The sequence below is a fragment of the Haliotis rubra genome, unplaced genomic scaffold, assembly GCF_003918875.1.
Source record: "Haliotis rubra isolate DU_JTF1 unplaced genomic scaffold, ASM391887v1 Scf140, whole genome shotgun sequence".
In the NCBI taxonomy this organism is placed as follows: domain Eukaryota; kingdom Metazoa; phylum Mollusca; class Gastropoda; order Lepetellida; family Haliotidae; genus Haliotis; species Haliotis rubra.
In genome coordinates, this window is record NW_025765337.1 from 921,036 (window position 1) to 947,396 (window position 26,361).

Genomic DNA, 26,361 nt, shown 5'->3' on the forward strand with positions numbered 1-26,361 from the left:
GTACAGTCCATGGGTTACCACTGTAGTCCATGGGTTACCACTGTAGTAGTACAGTCCATGGGTTACCACTGTAGGTCAGTCCATGGGTCACCACTGTAGGTCAGTCCATGGGTTACCACTGTAGGTCAGTCCATGGGTTACCACTCTAGTACAGTCCATGGGTTACCACTGTAGGTCAGTCCATGGGTTACCACTGTAGGTCAGTCCATGGGTTACCACTGTAGGTCAGTCCATGGGTCACCACTGTAGGTCAGTCCATGGGTTACCACTGTAGGTCAGTCCATGGGTTACCACTGTAGGTCAGTCCATGGGTTACCACTGTAGTACAGTCCATGGGTTACCACTGGAGGTCAGTCCATGGGTTACCACTGGAGGTCAGTCCATGGGTTACCACTGTAGTACAGTCCATGTGTTACCACTGTAGGTCAGTCCATGGGTTACTACTGTAGGTCAGTCCCTGGGTCACCACTGTAGTAGTCAGTCCATGGGTCACCACTGTAGGTCAGTCCATGGGTTACCACTCTAATCAGTCCATACAGTCCACTGTAGGTCAGTATGGATTACCACTGTAGGTCAGTCCACGGTTACCACTGTAGGTCAATCCATGGGTTACCACTGTAGGTCAGTCCATGGGTTACCACTCTAGTACAGTCCATGGGTTACCACTGTAGGTCAGTCCATGGGTTACCACTGTAGGTCAGTCCATGGGTTACCACTGTAGGTCAGTCCATGGGTCACCACTGTAGGTCAGTCCATGGGTCACCACTGTAGGTCAGTCCTTGGGTCACCACTGTAGGTCAGTCCATGGGTCACCACTGTAGGTCAGTCCATGGGTTACCACTGTAGGTCAGTCCATGGGTTACCACTGTAGGTGAGTCCTTGGGTCACCACTGTAGGTCAGTCCATGGGTCACCACTGTAGGTCAGTCCATGGGTTACCACTGTAGGTCAGTCCATGGGTTACCACTGTAGTACAGTCCATGGGTTACCACTGTAGGTCAGTCCATGGGTTACCACTCTAGTACAGTCCATGGGTTACCACTGTAGGTCAGTCCATGGGTTACCACTGTAGGTCAGTCCATGGGTCACCACTGTAGGTCAGTCCATGGGTTACCACTGTAGGTCAGTCCATGGGTTACCACTGTAGTACAGTCCATGGGTTACCACTGTAGTACAGTCCATGGGTCACCACTGTAGGTCAGTCCTTGGGTCACCACTGTAGGTCAGTCCATGGGTTACCACTGTAGGTCAGTCCATGGGTTACCACTGTAGGTCAGTCCATGGGTTACCACTGTAGGTCAGTCCATGGGTCACCACTGTAGGTCAGTGCATGGGTTTCCACTGGAGGTATCCATGTGCTATTTCTCATTTTTCTTAGAAATATTGACTGAGATGCCTTCAATGCTTCTCCAGTGCATGAGTCAGACAATGTAATTGTGGGATTCCTGCGAATTGTTAGGGCTGGGACGATACACTATGTCATGATACGATACGTATCGTGATATTTTACCTGCGATACGATACATATCACGATACACCTTGAAAGAATGACACAGTATTAAGATTTAAAATGATTTATATCAAGGTACTTTTGTATAGCAATAACACTATTGTAATAAACAAACAAGTACCCTAACTCTATCATACTTGCGTATGTTTCTCTAAATAAGTACTTTAACATGTTTAAGGTAATACTGTTTTGAAATAAAGTCATGTATCGTTTGGTATCGATACACCAGTAGATGATACAATAGCTGTATCAAACTTAAAATGTATCATGATGTATCGGGTGCATCGGTGCATTGTCCCAGCCCTACTACTTGTACTTACCTTGGTGATATATTTATATATTTATGATTTATAACACGTTCTTATATATCGGGCACGTAATAAATTTCCAATTACAACTATTTTTATTGAAAGCAATGTCAAACATTCGGAAATCAAAATCAAAATATTGAAACTTCCTGAATTCAAAATGAGACTTCCTAACGTTTGCACATTGCTAGTACGTCTATTTGCAAGCGAAACTGGAATATGAATAGCTGTAAGGAGCTCGTTTCACTGTACAGAGCTTGACTTGATGTAGAGAGTTTATCATTGAAAGTCATTTGGGATGTCAAAATGTCAAAGAAAAGGATTACAGATTTGTTTTAGTGGCCCACATTTTTTAAAGGCCGGGGCCAACTTACTGGCTGTAAATGTAGGTAATGACATACGTTGCTGTTAGATATGCTTTTATTTCAAACTTTTATTTCAACTTATATCTAAAGATTGATGCATGTTGAAATACATGAATTATATTGTGGCAATATTAGTGTAACTTTGAGTAAGAGAATTTAAGAATATAAGTTAGAGAAGAGACATAATGTATGGCATATTATGTCATGAGTACCACTGACTCAATAATGGGAACAGCTTTCTTTAAGGTTGATTTACCTTATTTTGACACCCAGTTCTTGTGATTTAATTCACCTGAGTATTTGTGTATATGAAGAAACTTTGATGTATGCTTTTTGTGTCTTCTATCCTGACAAGAAAAATCAGTTTTAGAGTTTGACGTGACAAATTGACAAGACTGTTTCTTCACTATGATCATTGTTCAGTAACAGTGGCTGATGTTTGTGGGGCAAGTGTTTATAAGGCTTATGGTCACTGGTGCGGACGTTTTGCAACAAGGATGGTGGAGTTGTCTCCCCTTGCTTATCCTTTGCAACATCAGGCCACCATTTCATTATCATTTAGATTTGGATGTTGGAATGGGGTTCATCTGTTTGTCCGTTGGATTAGACGTTTCTGTTCCCTGCTATGATACACCTTCAGTATGAGATGTGGTGTTTTAATGTCATTTATCCTTCCAGTATTTTTGCTCCCTACTGTGAAACACCTTTAATATCAGATGTACCGTATATGACCAAGACGACCCCATGGATAAGACGACCCCCAAACTTGACCCTTAAAATCAGTGTCAAAATGGTATGTTTCGTGCATAAGTCGATCCCCCGCGATGGGGTCCTAATCGCGGCAAACACAGACCACAGACAACTGGCAGTTACCAATAATTATAACTTTGGTCCACATTATTCAAAGACTTAGAATTCACTGTCATATATATTGTGTCTACTCACTCTCTAAATATCATATTTATTGTAGCAACAAACTGGCTTGCTTATTTTACCCCATTCAACAATCACGAACTGATTACCGCCTCGTTTTCCATTGACTGCGAGTTTTCAGTAACATCGGTAAAATGTGTGAATTTAAATGGCTTCCGTGATTTTACCCCATTCCATGTGCTTACCACGTTCATGAGGGTCGGTATAACCTTAGTGTTGATTATATATATTTTACATAAAACTGTAAATAAACTTACACAATGCTAGGATATATTTCTTTGGGTTAAATCATAGTATTCTGTATTATATTTTACTGACGACTCAAGCGCCAGAATTCATCCCGTTATATTATTGTGCATGTTTGAACTTGTTACGCGGGAAACGCGTGTGCACAGCTTATTGCTTTTTCCGGCTCAAATACACACGGTAATCTTAATTAATTTATAGAGCAAAAACTATAACTAAAATTACACAATGCTAGGATATATTTCTTTGGGTTAAATAACGGTATTCTGTATTATATTTTACTGATGACTGCGTCAGAATTCGTCCCGTTATATTATTGTGCATGTTTGAACTTGTTCTCCGGGGAAGCGTGTGCACAGCTGATTGCTATTTCGGCTTTGTGTAATGCGAGACAAATCACGACGTAATCTTAATCCCTGCAAATAATACAATGCCCAGCAAAACAACTTATAACTTAAAAGGTAAATAATCTTGTCTAGTGATGTTTAATTGCAAATTTATTTGGCGTCTCTACTGACAAAGTCGCTCTTCTGTTGTTTGTTCACTAAGGATGATACGATGTTGTTTTTACCCCTGGAAAAAAGTTTGACAAAAGCAGTAACCCATGGATAAGACGACCCCCTTCTACAGACTGCTTTTTGGTCCTCAAAATTCGGCTTATAGGCGGTCATACAGGTAGTATAATAATTCCATATATCCCACCAGTGTTGTCGGCCCTGTAATGATTCCTCCTATTACTCCTATTCTTCTATGTTTCAGATCGAGGAGATGGTTCACGAGATGAAGCAAGGTTTTGTGATCGCCATGGAGGAGTTGACCAAGATCCAGGAAGGAGACAATCACCTTCAGCGCCGTATGCAGGATCACAGAGACAGCGTCGACAGAGTCATCTCATCATTTAGGGCAAGTAGAAAACACTGTTCTGTACTCAGTAATCATCTCATCATTTAGGGCACCTGTTCTTCTGTTAGCCCTTCTTTTGCAAACATTTAAACATAGGCAAACTTTGGAAAGGCTTCTTCGGGCCCTCCCACAGGGTTGTTACATCTGTAATGGTGATACATGGTTTGCAAGTCTATGGAACTGTGCTTTTACCAAGGATTCTCTGACTGATGATGCACAAATGTACAGGGTATACTCTTTAGTTGCTGTTCTTGTGGTTAACATGCCTCTGTACAAGGAACCCGTAGTTATCAGTAATCCCTGTTCTCGTAGTTTACATGCCTCTGTACAAGGAACATGGTGCTTTAAGTAATGACCATGCCTATTGCTATTATTCCTCTTTACTAGGAGCAGCAAAGTAAGCACAAGTCGGACCTGATAGCAGACATCCGTCGAGAGATTCGGGAGGACCGAGAACGTCATCAGCAGAACTTCACCGATATGATCAGCACACTAAAGGTGGGCCTGGAACAGCAGCATTTTATCTCGGATTTCGAAACTAGTGCCCTTGTTGGGAAAACTTTTTGTTCTGTAATCAAGTTTGGGAATTTTGATGGACAAATGCTGTAAAGAAGGAGGTGAAATTAGGCCTGTGAAACCCCCCAGATAGATTCTTCAGTGTGATGAGTAAAGGCTGCCCCGTACCTACTTCTTGTCACACCTCATAGACACTATAGCGTTTTCCAACAGAGACTAACATTGCTATGTATTTATGTCGGACTCACAATTACATGCTTCAGCTGAAAATAGTATACATAGGTAATATAAAATTTGACTGAATGTGAAAATGAAGGTTGATTTTGACTGTATTGTGAATACTTGTTAAGTTGTATTGGTGCTATATTATTGTGGCTACATAGAAACCAATCATACTTTGACTAAGGCTCTGAGAATGAGATTGTTCTTCTTACCCTCCTCCCTGTACACAGACATTGTGATGTGTTTTGACATTACTGTATGTCACAGGAATCCTTTCCCTCCTCCCTATACACAGACATTGTGATGTGTTTTGACATTACTGTATGTCACAGGAATCCTTTCCCTCCTCCCTGTACACAGACATTGTGATGTGTTTTGACATTACTGTATGTCACAGGAATCCTTTCCCTCATCCCTATACACAGACATTGTGATGTGTTTTGACATTACTGTATGTCACAGGAATCCTTTCCCTCCTCCCTATACACAGACATTGTGATGTGTTTTGTACTGTATGTCACAGGAATCCTTTCCCTCCTCCCTGTACACAGACATTGTGATGTGTTTTGACATTACTGTATGTCACAGGAATCCTTTCCCTCATCCCTATACACAGACATTGTGATGTGTTTTGACATTACTGTATGTCACAGGAATCCTTTCCCTCCTCCCTATACACAGACATTGTGATGTGTTTTGACATTACTGTATGTCACAGGAATCCTTTCCCTCCTCCCTATACACAGACATTGTGATGTGTTTTTACATTACTATATGTCACAGGAATCCTTTCCCTCCTCCCTATACACAGACATTGTGATGTGTTTTGACATTACTGTATGTCACAGGAATCCTTTCCCTCCTCCCTATACACAGACATTGTGATGTGTTTTGACATTACTGTATGTCACAGGAATCCTTTCCCTCCTCCCTATACACAGACATTGTGATGTGTTTTGACATTACTGTATGTCACCGGAATCCTTTCCCTCCTCCCTATACACAGACATTGTGATGTGTTTTGTACTGTATGTCACAGGAATCCTTTCCCTCCTCCCTATACACAGACATTGTGATGTGTTTTGACATTACTGTATGTCACAGGAATCCTTTCCCTCCTCCCTATACACAGACATTGTGATGTGTTTTGTACTGTATGTCACAGGAATCCTTTCCCTCTTCCCTGTACATAGACATTGTGATGTGTTTTGGCATTACTGTATGTCACAGGAATCCTTTCCCTCCTCCCTATACACAGACATTGTGATGTGTTTTGACATTACTATATGTCACAGGAATCCTTTCCCTCCTCCCTGTACACAGACATTGTGATGTGTTTTGTACTGTATGTCACAGGAATCCTTTCCCTCCTCCCTGTACACAGACATTGTGATGTGTTTTGTACTGTATGTCACAGGAATCCTTTCCCTCCTCCCTGTACACAGACATTGTGATGTGTTTTTACATTACTGTATGTCACAGGAATCCTTTCCCTCCTCCCTATACACAGACATTGTGATGTGTTTTGACATTACTATATGTCACAGGAATCCTTCCCTCCTCCCTATACACAGACATTGTGATGTGTTTTGACATTACTATATGTCACAGGAATCCTTTCCCTCATCCCTATACACAGACATTGTGATGTGTTTTGACATTACTATATGTCACAGGAATCCTTTCCCTCCTCCCTGTACACAGACATTGTGATGTGTTTTTACATTACTGTATGTCACAGGAATCCTTTCCCTCCTCCCTATACACAGACATTGTGATGTGTTTTGACATTACTGTATGTCACAGGAATCCTTTCCCTCCTCCCTGTACACAGACATTGTGATGTGTTTTGTGTTACTGTATGTCACAGGAGTCCTTTCCCTCCTCCCTATACATAGACATTGTGATGTGTTTTGGCATTACTGTATGTCACAGGAATCCTTTCCCTCCTCCCTATACACAGACATTGTGATGTGTTTTGTACTGTATGTCACAGGAATCCTTTCCCTCTTCCCTGTACATAGACATTGTGATGTGTTTTGACATTACTGTATGTCACAGGAATCCTTTCCCTCCTCCCTATACACAGACATTGTGATGTGTTTTGTACTGTATGTCACAGGAATCCTTTCCCTCCTCCCTGTACACAGACATTGTGATGTGTTTTGACATTACTGTATGTCACAGGAATCCTTTCCCTCCTCCCTGTACACAGACATTGTGATGTGTTTTGACATTACTATATGTCACAGGAATCCTTTCCCTCCTCCCCTGTACACAGACATTTGTGATGTGTTTTGTACTGTATGTCACAGGAATCCTTTCCCTCCTCCCTGTACACAGACATTGTGATGTGTTTTGACATTACTGTATGTCACAGGAATCCTTTCCCTCCTCCCTGTACACAGACATTGTGATGTGTTTTGTACTGTATGTCACAGGAATCCTTTCCCTCCTCCCTGTACACAGACATTGTGATGTGTTTTACATTACTGTATGTCACAGGAATCCTTTCCTCCCTCCCTATACACAGACATTGTGATGTGTTTTGACATTACTATATGTCACAGGAATCCTTTCCCTCCTCCCTGTACACAGACATTGTGATGTGTTTTGTACTGTATGTCACAGGAATCCTTTCCCTCCTCCCTATACATAGACATTGTGATGTGTTTTGGCATTACTGTATGTCACAGGAATCCTTTCCCTCCTCCCTGTACACAGACATTGTGATGTGTTTTGACATTACTATATGTCAGGAATCCTTTCCCTCATCCCTATACACAGACATTGTGATGTGTTTTGACATTACTGTGTGTCACAGGAATCCTTTCCCTTCTCCCTGTACACAGACATTGTGATGTGTTTTGACATTACTGTATGTCACAGGAATCCTTTCCCTCCTCCCTGTACACAGACATTGTGATGTGTTTTGACATTACTGTATGTCACAGGAATCCTTTCCCTCCTCCCTATACACAGACATTGTGATGTGTTTTGACATTACTGTATGTCACAGGAATCCTTTCCCTCCTCCCTGTACACAGACATTGTGATGTGTTTTGTACTGTATGTCACAGGAATCCTTTCCCTCCTCCCTATACACAGACATTGTGATGTGTTTTGACATTACTGTATGTCACAGGAATCCTTTCCCTCCTCCCTGTACACAGACATTGTGATGTGTTTTGACATTACTGTATGTCACAGGAATCCTTTCCCTCCTCCCTGTACACAGACATTGTGATGTGTTTTGACATTACTGTATGTCACAGGAATCCTTTCCCTCCTCCCTATACACAGACATTGTGATGTGTTTTGTACTGTATGTCACAGGAATCCTTTCCCTCCTCCCTATACACAGACATTCTGATGTGTTTTGTACTGTATGTCACAGGAATCCTGTTTAAGAACATGTAAACTTCTTTAGGTATGAAACTAGACACTTAAAGGAGATATATTGAATATAAACTTTTGAACATATGTTATGGACAAACAAAGTATACCTATTTACACTAAATTAAGATTCATAAATGATTTTATTGTTATCTAAAAAGCACCTAACAACTGCTCCATTTTCACAACCTGTGCGATTGATGCATATCGTAATCCCAGCATCGGCAGAGCTCAGGTTGTGACGTCACAGTGGTGAGCCACCTGCTGTTTCCCTTTGTTTACAGTACATTCATCTACATAAAATGGAGTGATTTTTCAGGTATTTTCGGTGCGTGATAATTGTGAGATGGAATTTTTGTGTGTGTGTGTGTGTGTGTGTGTGTGTGTGTGTGTGTGTCCCAGTCCATCCAACAATGGTACTGAGTGTCATTTCTTCCAAATTCCAAGCGTAAGGATGATTAAATGAGGAGGAAATTTGCATACAGTTTAAAAGGTATACACGGTAAATGCTCATGTACATAACATACACCTTTTCTAAAGTATGTGGGACGGTGGGGTAGCCTAGTGGTTATAGTGTTCGCTCGTCACGCTGAAAACCCGGGTTCGATTCCTCACATCGGTACAATGTCTGAAGCCCATTTCTGGTATCCCCCCCGTGATATTGCTGGAATATTGCTCAAAAGCAGCGTAAAACTAAACTCACTCACTCACTCAAAAGTATGTGGTTAGACAAGGATAATAACAATATATTGTACAAGATTTTGCCTCTGGAACTACTCTTTATGGATAAATGTCAGGGGATAATTGTGTGTGTCAGTTTTATTGGATAAACGTTTGTAAATGATGCTTTAAAATGCTTGTAAATGATTTGATGGAAGATTGTTACTCTATATCTCCTTTATGGAATTAGATTTTATGTCAATTTCATCTGTTTTTATTGCAAACATGTTCCCAGAATGATATAAACACAGTATCTGGTCACCTACGGGAAGTCCTAGATCTTCAGAAAGGGCTGCAGCATAAGGTCAGTGCCTTGCAGACAGAGCGAGATGTCCTCCTCACGGAGCTTGTCAAGAACGGTGCTGTGTCTGAGAGAGTCAGGTAAGGAAGTGAATATGGGAGACATTGGTGGTTGATCTGCTTCATGTACAATATCAGTGACCTGAGGGAAAGCTTTTGGTAACAGTTCAAGTATCTGTAGTTGATATTAACCCACATTCTGTTCTGTGGGAACCTATCAGCCAACCCTTGTATATCTGATGAAATATGCCCTTGCTTTTAAACAAGCACAAACATGCATCTGGAAGACTCCATCCAAAAGTGAACTGGTTGTGACATGTACTGTTTCAGTGGTGAATGTCTGTATTTTGTTGTAAGAGCAGTACTCTTGATTCCCCAGACACCAGCTTGTTCAGCGTGAGGATTCCTTGACCAGACTCCAGAAGTCAGACAGGGTTGGCAGAGACGGTGAGTGCCCGGAACATGTGAGGAGTGGGGCTTCTGCTAGCTACAGGATTTCAGTAATATACTTCAAGACAAACTAGTTGTCCATGGTACTGTCAGTGTAGTTCTGAAGCATGACCAACAGTGCAATCAGTAGTGGGTGATAAATGATGGTAGTAACATGACCTAACTGAACAAACAGGTTCTGTTCACCATGTTGCAGGTTGTGATGCAGTAGGAGCTGTTGAGGACGATGTGACTGCCTCAGCTTGTAAGTGTCTCAGTCTGCTGCAGGCTCTAGAGGAGCGATGCATCCTGCCCGACTTGTCCGACTCCAGTGATGATGATGATGTCCGCGCTGCAACACAGCAGTGGAAGAAGGTAGGACTCATTACAGCCTAAACCCAGCAACAGGAAACTAGACTGTTTGTCCTGTAGCTGATGATAATTGCTGTATTGCTGATACAACATTATTGTGAGTGAGTGACTTTAGTTTTATGCTGCACTCAGCAATATTCCAACTCTATGGTGGCGGTCTGTAATCGAGTCTGGACCACACAATCAAGTGATCAACAGCATGAGCATTGATCTAAGCAAATGGGATACGATGACATGTGTCAACCAAGTCGGTGAGCCTGACCACCCGATCCTGTTAGTTGCCTCTTACCACAAGCATGGGTTACTGAAGACCAATTCTAACCCGGATCTTCACGGGTTTTATTGTGCACCTCAGTAGCTATGGAATTGTGTACACTTCACGTGTATGTAGCGATCAACATGATCAGCCTGTTGTCCGTTTTCTGTTTCCAGAGCGAAATTGATGAATATTTATTAGCTGGTTAGTGGACTGGTGCCTTTTGATGATTTGGGATGTTGCTGATTTGGGATATTGAAAACTTGTGAACTACATGAATGTTTTCTTCACTGAGCTGACAGTATCCAATGGCAATAAGACACAAAGGGGTATTAGTAGCCAAACTCCATTTCTGCCTCTTCTGAAGGTATGCAATCTGTGCTACTTCTATCAACCCCTTCATTCTCAGTCACTTGTCTGTTAAACGTTTCATACAACTTGTTATGCTCAGATATTGTATCATTGCAGAATTCAGGTGAAAAGTCCAGTCATCAGACATCTGCTCCTGAGACTTTTGCAGACTATCAGACTAGAGACACAGGTTGGTGTTATTCCGTATCAGACATCCTTTACATGTGTGTACATATTGGGCAGTAGAAGAACTTCCTGAACTGACTACCATTTCAGCAATCCTTTGAATATGGCATTAGAACACTGCAAGTCAATATACTACTGAGTTGGTGGCCTTAGTGTTTTTGTGGATTGATCGGGTACTGTTTCTGTTTGACTTGTTCTATTTGCCACATTAATCTGATGATCAGATGAAGGAGAAGAGAAATGCAGTGCTACTTCATCTTAGAATGTAGTTTTCATCTGTATCAGTGTGATGTATTTCATGTGAGCCATGCAGATTATCCAGCAGGTTTTGTATCTTATGGCTGGAACTGTATCCTCTTCCCTCGGATGATATGAACTGCTCATTTAGCCATGCCACATAACAGCATTTGTCTCTTGGTACTTTGGATAATGGGGCACATTGCTTCAGCTAATGGCAGTTAGATTGAATATTTAATGTTTGGAGGCCTTGGAGGCCTTGATCTGTTTCCACGTGTTATGAGACTTGTTCATGACCATGGCGAGAGCTGACGTAGTACAATCATTCCCCTGCAGCAGAGAGACAGCAGTCAGTGCAGGACATCATCGACTCTGAACGTGAATACTGTGGTCAGCTGTGGTCACTGTTGGATGGCTACCTGACCCCGCTGCAGGAGGGCCTGTATGTCAGCACGCGAGAACTGAACCTGCTGTTGCCACCGTCGCTGCAGCAGCTGTATGATGAGCACTGCCACATCCTGCACATCCTGGAGGACCGACTGCAGCACTGGAGCTGGGGCGGCATGGTCGGTGACGTCTTCGCCAAGATGACCGATACCCAGACTGTGAGTAGCGTGTGGCAACAACTGAGATCCACTTGACAGTGTTTGTGTTTCACGTATATATCACCAGTTTAATTTGTTTCGTTTGAATACTGCTGTAGTATAGGTCCTCAGTACCCTTGCTAAAGTACTGTCGGAAATCAGTAATGGCGTTCAGTGGGATGCGTAAAAGGATATCCAGAAAAGCATGTTTACTCGTAAAATCAGGCAAAACTTAGAAAAAATACGAATAGCTGCTGAAAACAATAGATCAGACTATAGATGGCAATTAGGTCGCTCAGCCAGGTATGACGACGGACCGTCGACTCACCTGGCATGAAATGCATGTGCTGCTACGGGCACAAGGGGTCATCTCAAAGATATTTTGTGCTTTTTCATGTATGCTGACTATGTCTCACTTATTGATTAACATCTTGCGTGTCTTTCTGTCATATAGTTTCATATAGTTTATGTTGAGATATGTAAAACAGTATGATACCGAAAACCATAAAAATGTCTCGTGGTATATAGGTGGCATGACCACCCAATTCGCGAAGATCGACAGGACTGGATATTATTTGTAAATTGTTATGACGTGCGTCGTACTTCCCTAGTATAATTGCCCTAAAGGATTATCTTATCTTAGCTGATATCTCTCCCTAGCCCCCAAGCCCGACCCTCCAGGTTTTGCTTTTGAGATGAACCCTCCTATCTGTTTCTTTTATAGTGACAGTGAGACTGCATGGTAGCTACATCCTTAATAGTTTCGGCATAAAAGTTATTATTTTTTACGTCAGCTATCGTTTCTAATGAATCTATGTCTAATTTCAAATTGGGCATTTAAAAAGTGTCCTTTGTAATACAATATCGTTGCACACTAATTTGCATAAAGCCATGGTCTGTTCCAAATAAGTCTTTTTGGACATAGAAAAAACCCGCATTGCTCATTTCTGCACTAATTTCCCCTCAGTAAAGTCCTTTTTCTCCGTTTCCTATCTCTCTACCACCGAGACTGTAGTTAGGCCGAACTTAGTTTAACAGATATTTCACACTTTCACATATCAACTACATAAATTGTAGAGATAAATGAGAAAATACAGTTTTTTTTCTATTTCCGACAGTACTATAGTAAGGTTTGACTTGAATGAAGCTGTGATAGCTAATCTTTGACTACTTTTTTTCAGGGCAACCTGATGTCGCTATACAAGGAGTACCTGTCTGACTTCCCTGCTGCCATCAACTGTCTTCGCAGACAGGTCACACAGTCCAGAAAATTCAGGGACTTTATTAAGGTAGGGACAGGTGCTTGGTAGTGTTGTCATGAAGCTATTACTTTATAGGAGGATAAAAACTGACTTGTTCACATTTGTTGATATGTCTATGGTTGACAGGTGAATGTTCAGAGGCTAGAGTTAATATATGATGTTTTCTTCCAGAGAGAAGACCGTCCCAACTCTGGAGATATCGTCTCTCTGCTGACAGCTCCCATACGGAGGATACCCCAGTACTCTCTGCTCCTGCAGGTACACACAATACATTACACACTCAGTACACACACAATACTCTCACAGAAGGCACAAAGTTATTTAACTTGTCAACAGCTCATTGTGGTCATCTGTTTGGGGGTAAAACAAATAGTGACAGCATCTATCCCTTTTACTACACTCAGTACACATGCAATACACTAGGCTACATGCATAGTACATACAGTACACATGCAGTACACACAGCACTTACAGTGTACTACAGTACATGTACAGATTCAATACACTACAATACACTGTGCTGATGACAGTACAGTACATGTACAGATTCAATACATCTGACTACAATACACATTACCACAGTGCTACACAAACACAAGGCATACAGACACACAGTATGTTTACATCTGACAGATGACAGTACACAAACACAAGGCATACAGTACACAGAGTATGTTTACATCTGATTCATAGGAATTTATCACAGGTATTATCATATTAGAACAGAGATGTAATATTCTGGATAGTCAAGGCTGACAAGATAGTCAGTACCAACTATTTCCTATTAGGTCCAACATGAAAACTTCATTACCATTGAGCTAACTTGTGACTGGTTCGTACAGCTGAGATGTTGTTCCACAGTGAGAAGATGCCACTGTGATGCTCTGCTAGGTAATGCACTGTTCCTGTGAGGAGCTCTGTAGCTCTGCTTGTCTACATATAGCTCTGTCATGTCTACAGCAACTCTTGAAGAACACTGTGGTGTCACACCCGGACCAGTACACCCTGCAGTCAACTCTGACCAGGCTCCGCAACTTTGTTGACCAGTTCAGTGATGAGATCACCCACACCGTCAGTCATGACAAGGACACAATCAGGCAAGACTCTTGAGTCCACTTGGTAATTACACATAGGCTAGCTAGTTGTTGTGTGATGCTGTATGAGGTTTCACCAGTAGATTTACTTTGATATTCTCCTCTTATTGATCATTGAAGTCATTTCCAATATCATTTGAACAAGTGTATATGCAGGTAACCAGCACTAATGGTGACATTTGTAAAACCAAGTCAACTTCAGACTCTTTCAGTGTTGTCACAACCCTAGTGTACAGTACACAACCCTGTATGCCAGATGGTAAATACCAGCACACCCAGTAATGGGGTAAGCTTATGGACAAAGTACTGTGACTATGTGTCCCAGTCCACCCAGCTGTAAAATGGGTAAAGGATGGGAATGAGGTTGCAGTGGCTTTGTATGCTCCCCAGGGAGTTGAATGATGTGCCGCTGAGATTGACATCCAGAAAAAAAAACTTTAGTTTCCTTGCAGTTTGATTTGAAGAACACTATATTATTATTATTAATGGGGTCTTGTTATGTGATGTAATAGAGGTTGCAGTTTTGTCTTTGAACAAGAAAATTGTTTCTGACTATAGGGCTGGTTTTGGTTGTGACAAGATTTGCAGGACTTCAGGAATGTCGTATTGTGGGTTGTGACTTCAGGAATGTCTTGTGGTTGTGACTTCAGGAATGTCATATTGTGGTTGTGACTTCAGGAATGTTGTATTGTGGTTGTGACTTCAGGAATGTCGTATTGTGGTTGTGACTTCAGGAATGTCGTATTGTGGTTGTGACTATGCCATGGTGTGACTTGTAATGTTGTATTGTGTTTGCTCCATGTCAGCTGTGAGGAATCAAGTCCCAGTGGCAGCATGCTCCATCGCTGAGGTCAAGTCCCAGTCAGCCGGCCAGCGCCAGGGACAGTGGCATCCACTCAAATGGGGAGGAGCAGCACTCACAGCAGGGCTACAACAGGTACGGCCAGCTCTTGACGGGAAGAGGGTGGTGGTCAGCAATTGGTTGTTTCTTGGGGAGTGAGTAGTGCATCACTCACGGCAGGGCTACAACAGGTACGGGTCAGCTCTTGGCGGGGAAGAGGGAGGTGGTCAGCAATAGGTTGTTTCTTGGGGAGGAGTGAGTAGTGCATCACTCACAGCAGGGCTACAACAGGTACGGTCAGCTCTTGACGGGGAAGAGGGAGGTGGTCAGCAATAGGTTGTTTCTTGGAGGTTGGGGGGAGGGGGGAGTGAGTAGTGCATCACTCACAGCAGGGCTACAACAGGTACGGTCAGCTCTTGACGGGGAAGAGGGAGGTGGTCAGCAATAGGTTGTTTCTTGGAGGTTGGGGGGAGGGGGGAGTGAGTAGTGCATCACTCACAGCAGGGCTACAACAGGTACGGTCAGCTCTTGACGGGGAAGAGGGAGGTGGTCAGCACTGGGTAGTTTTATTCTTATTACAACACAACTGGTTGTTCTTTCAGAAGTTATACCCCTGACTGGGTGGAGATGACCAGCAATTATCGTGAAGGTCGTGGACCGCAACAGCGGCTGTCAGCACAGAGTCAGCCAGACCTAACCTTCGGACGCCATTCAACTGGTCAACTGCCAAAGGGATATCAAGAGGATGGGTCAGTTGCAACGCGACCGCCAGTATCAGACAAGATGAGTCACCACAAGCGATACAAGCTCAAGAAAAAGGGGGATCGTCAGGGGGGCTATTATCAGACTGGAAGTCAGACTAACCTGCCCCCTGACTATGCCACCACCTACAGCCTCCCACATCACAGACATCGTCCCGCATCAGCCATTGACTTCATTTCGCGCCATGAATCATCCCAACTTCGTCATAGCCATGAACACCTTCACAATCGACCCCAGTCAGCCATGGGCTTACCAGGTGTTCCTAGCAACCGAAGTCGACCCAGTCATCATCAGATCATCAGTCGGCGACATCAGGACAGTGCGATGAACAGATCCATGCCTGGTACTATTAACACTTCTCATTCGTCATCGATGATTCATTCCACACATCTCAATAACTCCTTCCCAGCCCAGAGGTCTTTCTCCCCCTTCCCACATGACTCCCCTCGAATCTTGGTGAATGGGCACAGAAGGGAAAGTTACCCAGACAGCTGCCATGGAATTCCGGGTAGTAGTTATGGTGTATATGGTGATGAGGATCATGGTATTACTAGTGCTCACAGCTTGAAATACACTGACCCTAACCGGGCATTACATCGACAGTAGTCAGTCAGAGCCACGCTACTCGGAAGACCTTGATCTAGCTGTGTCATTAGCTGATAGTCTGAGTGACCAGGCCAATGCCACACAACAGGATGGGATCACACAGAGGACCATGTCGCAAGGCTTCGACACGCAGATCACTTCTCCAGGATCTGAGGACCAGGGGCCTGGGTTAGAGTCGGCCTCCAGCCACAACAAGAGTGATCGCAGCATGCATACATCAGACCTCCAGCTCAACCTGGAGTCGGTGCAAGACACTCGAAGCGACACAGATGAAGCTCGCATCCAGCAGCCCATCATGTGCTCCGATTCCTCCGACCAGCCAAACTCCTCCTTTGATGAATCTGTGAGGTCCGAGTCTCGGAACAGTGAACATAAGATGGAGGAGAGCTCGGACATTGTTACAATGAGTCAATCACAGTCTCCCTCACATTCCTCAGACACGGAGTTGAGGAAGGTTCCACTGGCATCTGACACCAGCCTCACCCCAACTCCCAACTCAGTGTCAGACACTAATGGTAACACTTCCCACCTGGGCTTCTCTTCTGACACAAGGAGGCTTGACATAAACCCCTTCGAGAACTCTGTGCTTTCGTTTGATGAGAGAATGCTGTCAAATCACAAACCCCTACACAAGCCACATGGTGTTGAGAGGCCACAGTCAGACAGATTTAACTCCAGGACAAGGAACACAAACAGGTTGTCGTCTCCCTTCCCCCAGCCCCGCCCTGCTGACTTTGCTCCAGACCTGCACACGTCCCCCGATGAAACTGATGGTCTTCAGGCCAAGAAAGATAACAAGAAAAAGAAGGAAAAAACAAAACGATATAATTCTATGGAGAACCTTTCCAAATCTTCCGAGGATGTGAGTTCCAAGAAAACATTCAAGTCATCACTGAAGCACTTCTTTGGGAAGAAGAAGTAGGTACCTCTTCTGTCTGTTTAAGCATTGAATAATTAAATACCAGTCAGTCTGTGATGCTGTATCAATTAGATGCATGTAGGGTGTGCATCTTGTGCAATCCTTAGTGTATAAGTTGCATGTAAGCTAATTGGGATAAGAGTTTCATGAGGTGTGGGATTAATATTGTGTGGTATATTAACAAAGTAATGCTATCGAGGATGATTAGTTGTCTTTGCATGTTGAACGTGCTTGGGAAAGTTAGTTCCATCATATGTGATGTCTGTTATTCTAATCAAATATAACAAAATGTCTACTCATTGGTTATATATTCTTCTTATGTCTTTATATCATTTTGTTGATTGTATCAGACACAAAATGGGTGTCGGTTTGTCCACAACGTCTGTTCTTCCCACACTGTTCGTGTGTCATTTTACCTTATCATGTGACTTGCACCTGTCTAGTCACTGAGAGGCACACCCATGACAGACAGCCTCACAACCACCATATGGCTGAAAAGTGCTGTCTTAGGTTGACATGTTTTACTTATAAATTTCACAATTTCTGTAAATCTTATGTGAAGACTTGATAACCTGTTCATCATGTAGTCTTATGTTTCATACTAATGGGTGAATTTTGTCCACATTTTGTTTTATCTTATCTATAGGTAGGACAGGGTATCACTGATGTAGTGTACGTATCCGAGTTGCTAGCTGTGTAGTTCTTGTTTATGTTGTTGAAGTGCACGGAGCTTTCATGGGGAAAGGGAGACAACTGGGGATAGGTATTGTCTATTCATATCTGGAGTTTGAAGGATTTGATGTATTCATGCAACAGTAAAGTCAAAATTGTGTTTTAGGTTCTAATCATAAGACTGATACTAACTCAACATGTTCAAGTTTGAACTTTTCATGTAAGATCATCATGATAATCCATGCACTTCAAATCAATTCTATCTCAGATTTCATCTTCTATAATTTGGAACCAATTTTTCTGTCATTGCTCCCACCTGTTGTTTTGCTGCCATGCTCTGTCTTCATGTGCACACCTTGTTGTTAAAATCTCTACCTACCTGTTGGTATACCCACAACTCTCTCACTGCCTTCATCCAGACATGTGGTACAGTCAGGAGTGCATTACTATACAGATCCTCATGAAGACCCAGAACTATGCATACATTATATCCAATGAAACATATTCATGAGAAGGCACTACATGCCTCTGTGTAGAGGTCTTGAGGCATCACCACATGAACATAATGTCAACTCATTGGTGTAGAAATACCAAACAGACTGCACCCAAGGGAGTATAGATTTCTTTGAATAAACAATCAATACCCAATGATGATTACATAATAGGTAAATAATATGTAATTGAATCTGGAGCCCTCAGCTCGGTCTTTAGGGCGATTTTTGATACAGCCTGCATGAGTGCCTGTATCTTCTATCTTCATCTGTGACTGACTTCATCCTACACATTCTCCAGGTAGATCTGTGACTGACTTCATCCTACAGATTGTCCAGGTAGATCTGTGACTGACTTCATCCTACAGATTGTCCAGGTAGATCTGTGACTGACTGCATCCTACAGATTGTCCAGGTAGATCTGTGACTGACTTCATCATACAGATTGTCCAGGTAGATCTGTGACTGACTTCATCCTACACATTCTCCAGGTAGATCTGTGACTGACTTCATCATACACATTCTCCAGGTAGATCTGTGACTGACTTCATCCTACAGATTGTCCAGGTAGATCTGTGACTGACTTCATCCTACAGATTGTCCAGGTAGATCTGTGACTGACTGCATCCTACAGATTGTCCAGGTAGATCTGTGACTGACTTCATCCTACAGATTGTCCAGGTAGATCTGTGACTGACTTCATCCTACACATTCTCCAGGTAGATCTGTGACTGACTTCATCCTACAGATTGTCCAGGTAGATCTGTGACTGACTTCATCATACACATTCTCCAGGTAGATCTGTGACTGACTTCATCATACAGATTGTCCAGGTAGATCTGTGACTGACTGCATCCTACACATTCTCCAGGTAGATCTGTGACTGACTGCATCCTACACATTCTCCAGGTAGATCTGTGACTGACTGCATCCTACACATTCTCCAGGTAGATCTGTGACTGACTGCATCATACACATTCTCCAGGTAGATCTGTGACTGACTGCATCATACACATTCACCTGGTAGATATGTGACTGACTGCATCCTACACATTCTCCAGGTAGATCTGTGACTGACTGCATCCTAGACATTCTCCAGGTAGATCTGTGACTGACTGCATCATACACATTCTCCAGGTAGATCTTTGACTGACTGCATCAGACACATTCTCCAGGTAGGTCTGCTCCAGAATCACTCATTTACAGGTTGTCACGAACTAATATATTGCCGACTTTGGCATTAAACAGCACTCACTCACATACCTGATTCCATGTCCCCCATGCATCTCCTGTACCGTGCCTGTTTGTTGTTGACTCACACACCTGATTCCATGTCCCCCATGCATCTCCTCTATCGTGCCTGTTTGTTGTTGACTCACACACCTGATTCCATGTCCCCCATGCATCTCCTCTATCGTGCCTGTTTGTTGTTGACTCACATGTTTGGTGTTTGCATGCAGTGGGCTGCTTCCCAGCCTCCCTTCATTCAGGGTCAAGCAGTCGGCCCACCCACAGCCAGGGTGAGTGAGGATTTATAGGACACAGTTATCTCCCTTCATGGTGGTGGTGGTGGCGACGGCAGCCTGATGGGAAACTGACCGTGGAATTGTTTTGAAAATTATGCATAGTGGTTAAGGGGTCCTTGCCTTCACAGTGATGATGAATGTGAAAGTGTGTGACGGTCTAATGATGTTATTAATAATGCAATCGACCAATCCTCGAGGACCCTGGAGCTATCTTAACTTTGAACACATTAGACTGCTGTAAATTCATATCATTAACATCAGTATGGAATGAGAAGATACTTTCTATATGTCTACTGCCTTTTATGCTGTGCCTCTCTGTAGTATTTCTGGTCTGATTCCCTGTAGCTGTAGACTGAAGAGAACACAATCTCTGTTCATCGTCATCTTCACTTCTCAGGTCCTGATATACTCCATTCTGTCATCATCCGCCATGAATACATACAGCCACTATGTAGTGGTGTCCTTACTTTGTAAAAGTGGTGGAAACCTTAATCTGCAATGGGATGACTGTGGTAGTAGTTCTGGTGCAACGTGTTGGTTAGCTTATTGACAGTAAACACAGTGTTACACTGGTCTGTTTGACTGGCAAGTTGGTGAGTAATGATAAAAGCAGGATACCTTATGGATGACACCTTCTTACTATATATATCAGGACGCAATGCTTCAGATTCTTATACTGCTGTCACTCTTGCTTAAAGTTGTCATTCCTAAAGTATTTTACCTCCATTGTTACTCTATTGTTACTCTGTGTACTGCTTCAAAGTCCGGTAGCTGCAGGGTTTGTACTAAGTCCCTTCATGGAGTTAAAATCGCTGGACTGGAAGTTAGGGCTTCATTTCCTGACCTACCTTGACACACATCACAACCACAAGGCAGGGACGATGAAGGAACATACCCCTGTATACAGTCTCATGAAGTATTACGTTCCTCAAAAGTCATTAGTTACAATCAACTTGTTTTTGATATAATCATTCATATATTTTATTACCTATCCATTACCTAAAAACCCAACTGATCAATTATGTTGCTTGACTTCTCATCAACTAGTTGTATATATTGGTAAGAATGACTTACCAGACTAATGATGTATGTTGCCCTACAGCTTTCTTTCAACACATATACCTTCTTACATGGTGCTGGTTTTATATATGACCCGTGAAGGTCTGGGTTAGAATATTGATCTTCAGTAACCCATGCTTGTAAGAGGCGACTAACGGGATCGGGTGGTCAGGCTCACTGACTTGGTTGAAACATGTCATCGGTTCCCAATTGCGGATCGATGCTCATGCTGTTGATCACTGGATTGTCTGGTCCAGACTTCACTGGATTATTTACAGATTGCCGGAATAGCTGGAATATTGCTGAGTGCGTTGTAAAACTAAACTCACTCACTCACTGGTTTTATATATGTATATACTACACTAAAGAAGTTCATGAAAAACAATCATGGCATGACAGATTAACTGTATGTATGGATAAACAAATTCATGTGTTCTTTAATTTCTTTTGAGAAGTATTTATTGCTTGACATAATCTTTGGTCTCTAATACAAGGGGTTTGGCTTTGCTTTTGTCATCTAAAGTGTTTGTTGCATGTTTTCTGTAAGTAATAGGTTCTTGACAGTTTTTGACCGGTATATCATGTACATCCATGTTTTTCTTCAGGGATATTGTATTCCATCTCCTCACACCTAACTATGGTGTGTCGAAAGTAATAATGTTTCATGCTGTTGTGATATGCAGTAATGCTATCATTGTAATGTCAGTCAAGTAATCCTAGGTGTATGAAAATAGTCAATTACTTGTTCACATCTGTGTCCAGATGGTATCACACATAACTGAAAGTAACTATGTCCTGTCTTTCCAGAGGTTCAGTTCGAATGGATAAACTAGAGGCACAGTTTGCCAAGGATCATGGCATCGACTGCATTCCTCCAGGACCTTCCCACCAGGGAGCTAACAGCGTTCTGAACAACAACAATGACACTAAGATACCACCCGTGAAACTTGGGGACCAACAGAAGTCATGTAGCACTGCCTAGGATCAGTTAGGAAAGATGTCACCTGGCTGGCAGAAGTATGTTATTGAGCCTGGAGACAGAGGACAGGCTACTGGCCTTCCATGCAGGCGGTACACATGGAGAATGGAAAAGTGTGGCCATGGAGAATGAACATGGAATACATGTGTTGCTGAGTGGCACTTGATGGACTGGGCAGTGCCTCAAAGTGACCAAATATGGAACAAGTTTTGGACAAAGTTAAATGGTGTGTTTTGCACAGGGAAAGAAGTGCTGATATTAGTGTTGCTGTGTAGACATACTCTAGCAATATGTACAATGTTGGAGGAGACATCTAACAATATGCTCTAACAATATGTACAATGTTGGGGAGCTCTAGCAATAGACAATGTTGGGACATGCTCCTAACAATGCCCCAGCACATGACAATCTAGCAATATGTACAATGTTGGGGAGACATGTATGTACAATGTTGGGAGACATGACATGCTCTAGCACAATGTTGAGGAGACATACTCTAGCAATATGTACAATACTCTAAATGTACAATGTTGGGAGAGACATACTCTAAGCAATATGTACAATGTTGGGGAGACATACTCTGTACAATGTTGGGAGACATATATGTACAATGTTGGGGAGACATACTCTAACAATATGTACAATGTTGAGGGAGACATACTCTAGCAATATGTACAATATTGTACAATATGTACAATGTTGGGGAGACATACTCTAACAATATGTACAATGTTGGAGGAGACATGCTCTAGCAATATGTACAATGTTGGAGGAGACATGCTCTAGCAATATGTACAATGTTGGGGGAGACATGCTCTAACAATATGTACAATGTTGGGGGAGACATACTCTAACAATATGTACAATGTTGGGGAGACATACTCTAACAATATGTACAATGTTGGGGAGACATACTCTAACAATATGTACAATGTTGGAGGAGACATACTCTAGCAATATGTACAATGTTGGAGGAGACATGCTCTAGCAATATGTACAATGTTGGGGAGGAGTACAATGTTGGGGACATACTCTAGCAATATGTACAATGTTGGGGAGACATACTCTAGCAATATGTACAATGTTGGAGACATACTCTAATGTACAATGGAGACATGCTCTTACAATGTTGGGGGAGACATACTCTAACACACAATGTTGGGGATACGATATTGGGGTAGACATGTTTCCAAGAATTAATTCTGTGGACTAACTAAATACACTCAATGAGGAGACGGCTGTAGGAGACTTGTGATTACACACCACCACTCTAGTACTACCCATTGGTTACTACACACCACCACTCTAGTACTACCCATGTCTGTAAAGTAGTTTTATTGAAGTACATAATCGGCCCTCTTAAGGATGATACATGTATTGTGACTATCTGGAGTAAGATAGCTCAGGAGTTGCAGCAATGTTTAATCAGTGGGTCAAGTAGGTGATCCGCATGTCTCATGGGAGTGTTCAGAAGCTATTGAGTGATGGTTGTGTCACTGACATCATGAGGTCACAGCACATCTGACCGAATACACAGTGCATTTAAATACTGTCTGATAGCAGACAAGTGCCTTGCACATACCATTCGAAGTGGTAGATTCAGTACATCTACACACCGGCTATATCTGAAAAGTAATCACCATTGGCTGTGGGTGTATTCTTCACATTGTCAAGGATTCATAATACTGGTACAATGACAAATTGTTTTATTTTATGATATTGTACACGGAACAGCCCAGGTAACTGTTGCAGGGCAGTAGTAGTAGTAGTAGCAGCAGCAGCAGCAGCAGCAGTGTCTGTTGCCCTGTCCCCAACCTATTCAGTGCTATGTCTGATGAGACGACCCATTGTCCCAGGTGTTGCATGATGGACAGAGATGCACACCTCTTTCTGTGTTCCATCAGTTGGATGTTATGCAATCTTAACATATACATGTGCCTTCCAGTTTAAATAGTTTATGTATTTTGCATTATCAGCAATATAATTTGTCAATTGTAAATACCATATGATATTTATATTTGCCCTAATCATGTGTTGCTCATACAAACATCATTGCACTGTAAACTGACATCGTGTGTAGTTTGAAACAGGGAGGAAGTAGGGTTGACAGGCTGTCAATAGTGTTTCATCTTACGCACTCATTCAGTGTCTGTCGTGTGAGAGAGGAGTGATGCAGATTCGCCACTTTAGTTGGATGCATGCACCTGGGTGTGTGCTGACAGCGTAACACTCAGGATGGACTCTAAGCCAGAAACACAAATCTGTGGAACAAGTGGTCCACCCATGCACTCAGCACGGCAGCTAGAGACAGCTCTAGCCTTCAGGATCTTCAAGCATTGTTCAGTTTGGATTGTCAAAACCAAGATTGTGTGTCAAATTAAGAGCTTGTCCTATATACATTTGTTTTGGCTTGCATTAAAAAATACCAAAGATCAACTTTATATTTGCCATAGAGTAATATTTATTGGAAAATTTTGATAACTGTTAGATATTCCAGTCTCATTAAGTTGTGGCACTCCTCGCCTTTACACACTATTAATCTGTCCGATTCATGCATGTATAGTAGTTACTCAGTCACTTTCATGATACATAATTTTATCATTGCTTTGTTATTTTCATTCCCCTTGGTATGGATGGAGTATATTTGATTGTCCATTAACCACACTGATATTACACAACGATGACACCAGGGACTAACGACGACACCAGGGACACACAGTGTGAGGTGTCACTGCAGGCATTGTATCTCTGTGGTAACAAAGCCTCTAAAGCCACAAATATATGTGCTATCTGTTTATGTGCTAGATATAAAAGTTGTACATATATATTGTGTGTTTGTATTGTAAATACTTTCTGAAGATTCTGTTCACTATTGGAAAATATTCTTGAGTACCATAAATGTTTGTATGTTTTTTTTCATGTTTGAGTTTGTGAACTGAATAGATGTTGAGTAGAGCAACTGCTGTTACTTACATGGCCGTGCAGCTCCATGTCCTCCCTTGGTCTCAGTGAACAATATCATTTGCCACATCTGTGACCTTAAGTGAACACATCAATCAACTTTAGAATGAAATATTTTAAGAATATTTTTATTGTTGCATTCTTGTTTTTATGATAATAAAACATCACGATTTTATTGTCTAGTTTTAAGATATAAGAGCATACTTTTGTACTTCTATATCAGGTGACATTCAGTATATACTGGTAGCTGAATATCAGATCATGTGTAGAACATCTCAGCATACTAACAGAAGCATCTGGCAGAGAACCATATGTTATTTGTGAAAGAAGAGAAAGTTTCCAATGCAATTTATGATGTGCCATTTTCTAATTTATTTATGATGTAAATTCAATAGAGAAGGGATGAGAGTAAGTGTACTTCCTGTTTCTTTGGGCAACTGAGTCGTTTATTTTTCCAAATCATTCATTGTATTCAAATGAAACTTCACGTGAAATAAACACTATGCATTTGTTAAGTGTCCTTGGTTACTTCTTGATATGTGTACAATAATATGGTTATCACTGGTAGTAATCTGAGGGGGCGGTGGGGTAGCCTAGTTGTTAAAGCGTTCGCTCATTACACCGAAGACCCAGGTTCGATTCCCCACATGGGTACAATGTGTGAAGCCCATTTCTGGTGTCCCCCGCCGTGATATTGCTGGAATATTGCTAAAAGTGGCGTAAAACAATACTCACTCACTCACTCACTAGTAATCTGAAAAAAGTATGTATTCCTGATCCTCTGAGCTGTTTCAGTTTCATTATATTACATCATGTTTCTTATTAGAATGGAAAATACATGCATCCTGTTGTGTACTTTTTGTCATATCTTCATGATCATCTGGTGACATTGAGACTGACAAAAAGTATGTGAAATTTAATATTTTCAGATAAAATAGTATAACCCAAATAATATTTTATATAATAAAATCTCTTTTAAATGAGATACAACGTAATGTCTGATCATATTGGTTGCCATTGCTAGATGATCAGCTGTCATCCCCATGTGGACATATCTGTGTTCTGTAACTGTCAGCTTTCCCCACTTGTGTCCTGTTGTGCTGCAGTCAGAAATCCCATACTGAGAGTTACAGCACTAAAGCTTTAATGTGTATTATAGTGTTGAACTCAGTAGAACATATATAATAACCCGTCTCTGTTGCCAAGACGTTCCACAATTATTCATTTTTCAAACAAACTTCTTTGTATATTTTGGGCTAAATGACAGCCTGTTATGTTTTCAGTACTGTCCACTGTGTTCTTAATATCACACACAAGTCAAATCATGAGTCTGTTACAGCATTCACTTTGAACATG

General features: G+C 42.0%; 2 protein-coding genes across 3 annotated transcripts in view; both read left to right on the top strand.

The window, feature by feature from the left end:
* LOC124268879 (rho guanine nucleotide exchange factor 33-like) overlaps positions 1 to 16,398 on the top strand; it is a 59,430-nt gene extending 43,032 nt beyond the window's left edge. The window contains exons 4-14 of the mRNA XM_046703905.1: positions 4,121 to 4,264; positions 4,652 to 4,762; positions 9,354 to 9,499; positions 9,798 to 9,865; positions 10,065 to 10,222; positions 10,944 to 11,016; positions 11,586 to 11,854; positions 13,015 to 13,122; positions 13,267 to 13,353; positions 14,056 to 14,192; positions 15,633 to 16,398. Coding sequence (XP_046559861.1) covers positions 4,121 to 4,264; positions 4,652 to 4,762; positions 9,354 to 9,499; positions 9,798 to 9,865; positions 10,065 to 10,222; positions 10,944 to 11,016; positions 11,586 to 11,854; positions 13,015 to 13,122; positions 13,267 to 13,353; positions 14,056 to 14,192; positions 15,633 to 16,398 — 2,067 coding nt within the window. The remainder of the gene's footprint in view (positions 1 to 4,120; positions 4,265 to 4,651; positions 4,763 to 9,353; positions 9,500 to 9,797; positions 9,866 to 10,064; positions 10,223 to 10,943; positions 11,017 to 11,585; positions 11,855 to 13,014; positions 13,123 to 13,266; positions 13,354 to 14,055; positions 14,193 to 15,632) is intronic.
* On the top strand, positions 15,002 to 22,352 carry LOC124268844 (dentin sialophosphoprotein-like). Of its 2 annotated transcripts, XM_046703863.1 has the most exons (4): positions 15,002 to 15,126; positions 15,633 to 17,316; positions 19,941 to 20,000; positions 21,873 to 22,352. In XM_046703863.1, the coding sequence occupies exons 2-4, from the start codon at positions 16,508 to 16,510 to the stop codon at positions 22,045 to 22,047; spliced, it is 1,044 nt and encodes a 347-aa protein (XP_046559819.1). In that variant the 5' UTR covers positions 15,002 to 15,126; positions 15,633 to 16,507; the 3' UTR covers positions 22,048 to 22,352. The 2 variants fall into 2 exon arrangements, with proteins under 2 accessions (XP_046559819.1, XP_046559820.1); XM_046703864.1 differs by lacking the exon at positions 19,941 to 20,000.
* The last annotated feature ends 4,009 nt before the right edge of the window (positions 22,353 to 26,361 follow it).

Excerpts from the sequence above, each read along its gene's own strand:
- LOC124268844 (XM_046703863.1), top strand. The coding sequence starts at position 16,508 with ATGTCGCAAGGCTTCGACACGCAGATCACTTCTCCAGGATCTGAGGAC. Across the intron at positions 17,317-19,940 it reads CACTTCTTTGGGAAGAAGAA|TGGGCTGCTTCCCAGCCTCC; the intron begins GTAGGTACCTCT and ends GTTTGCATGCAG. Across the intron at positions 20,001-21,872 it reads TCGGCCCACCCACAGCCAGG|AGGTTCAGTTCGAATGGATA; the intron begins GTGAGTGAGGAT and ends CTGTCTTTCCAG.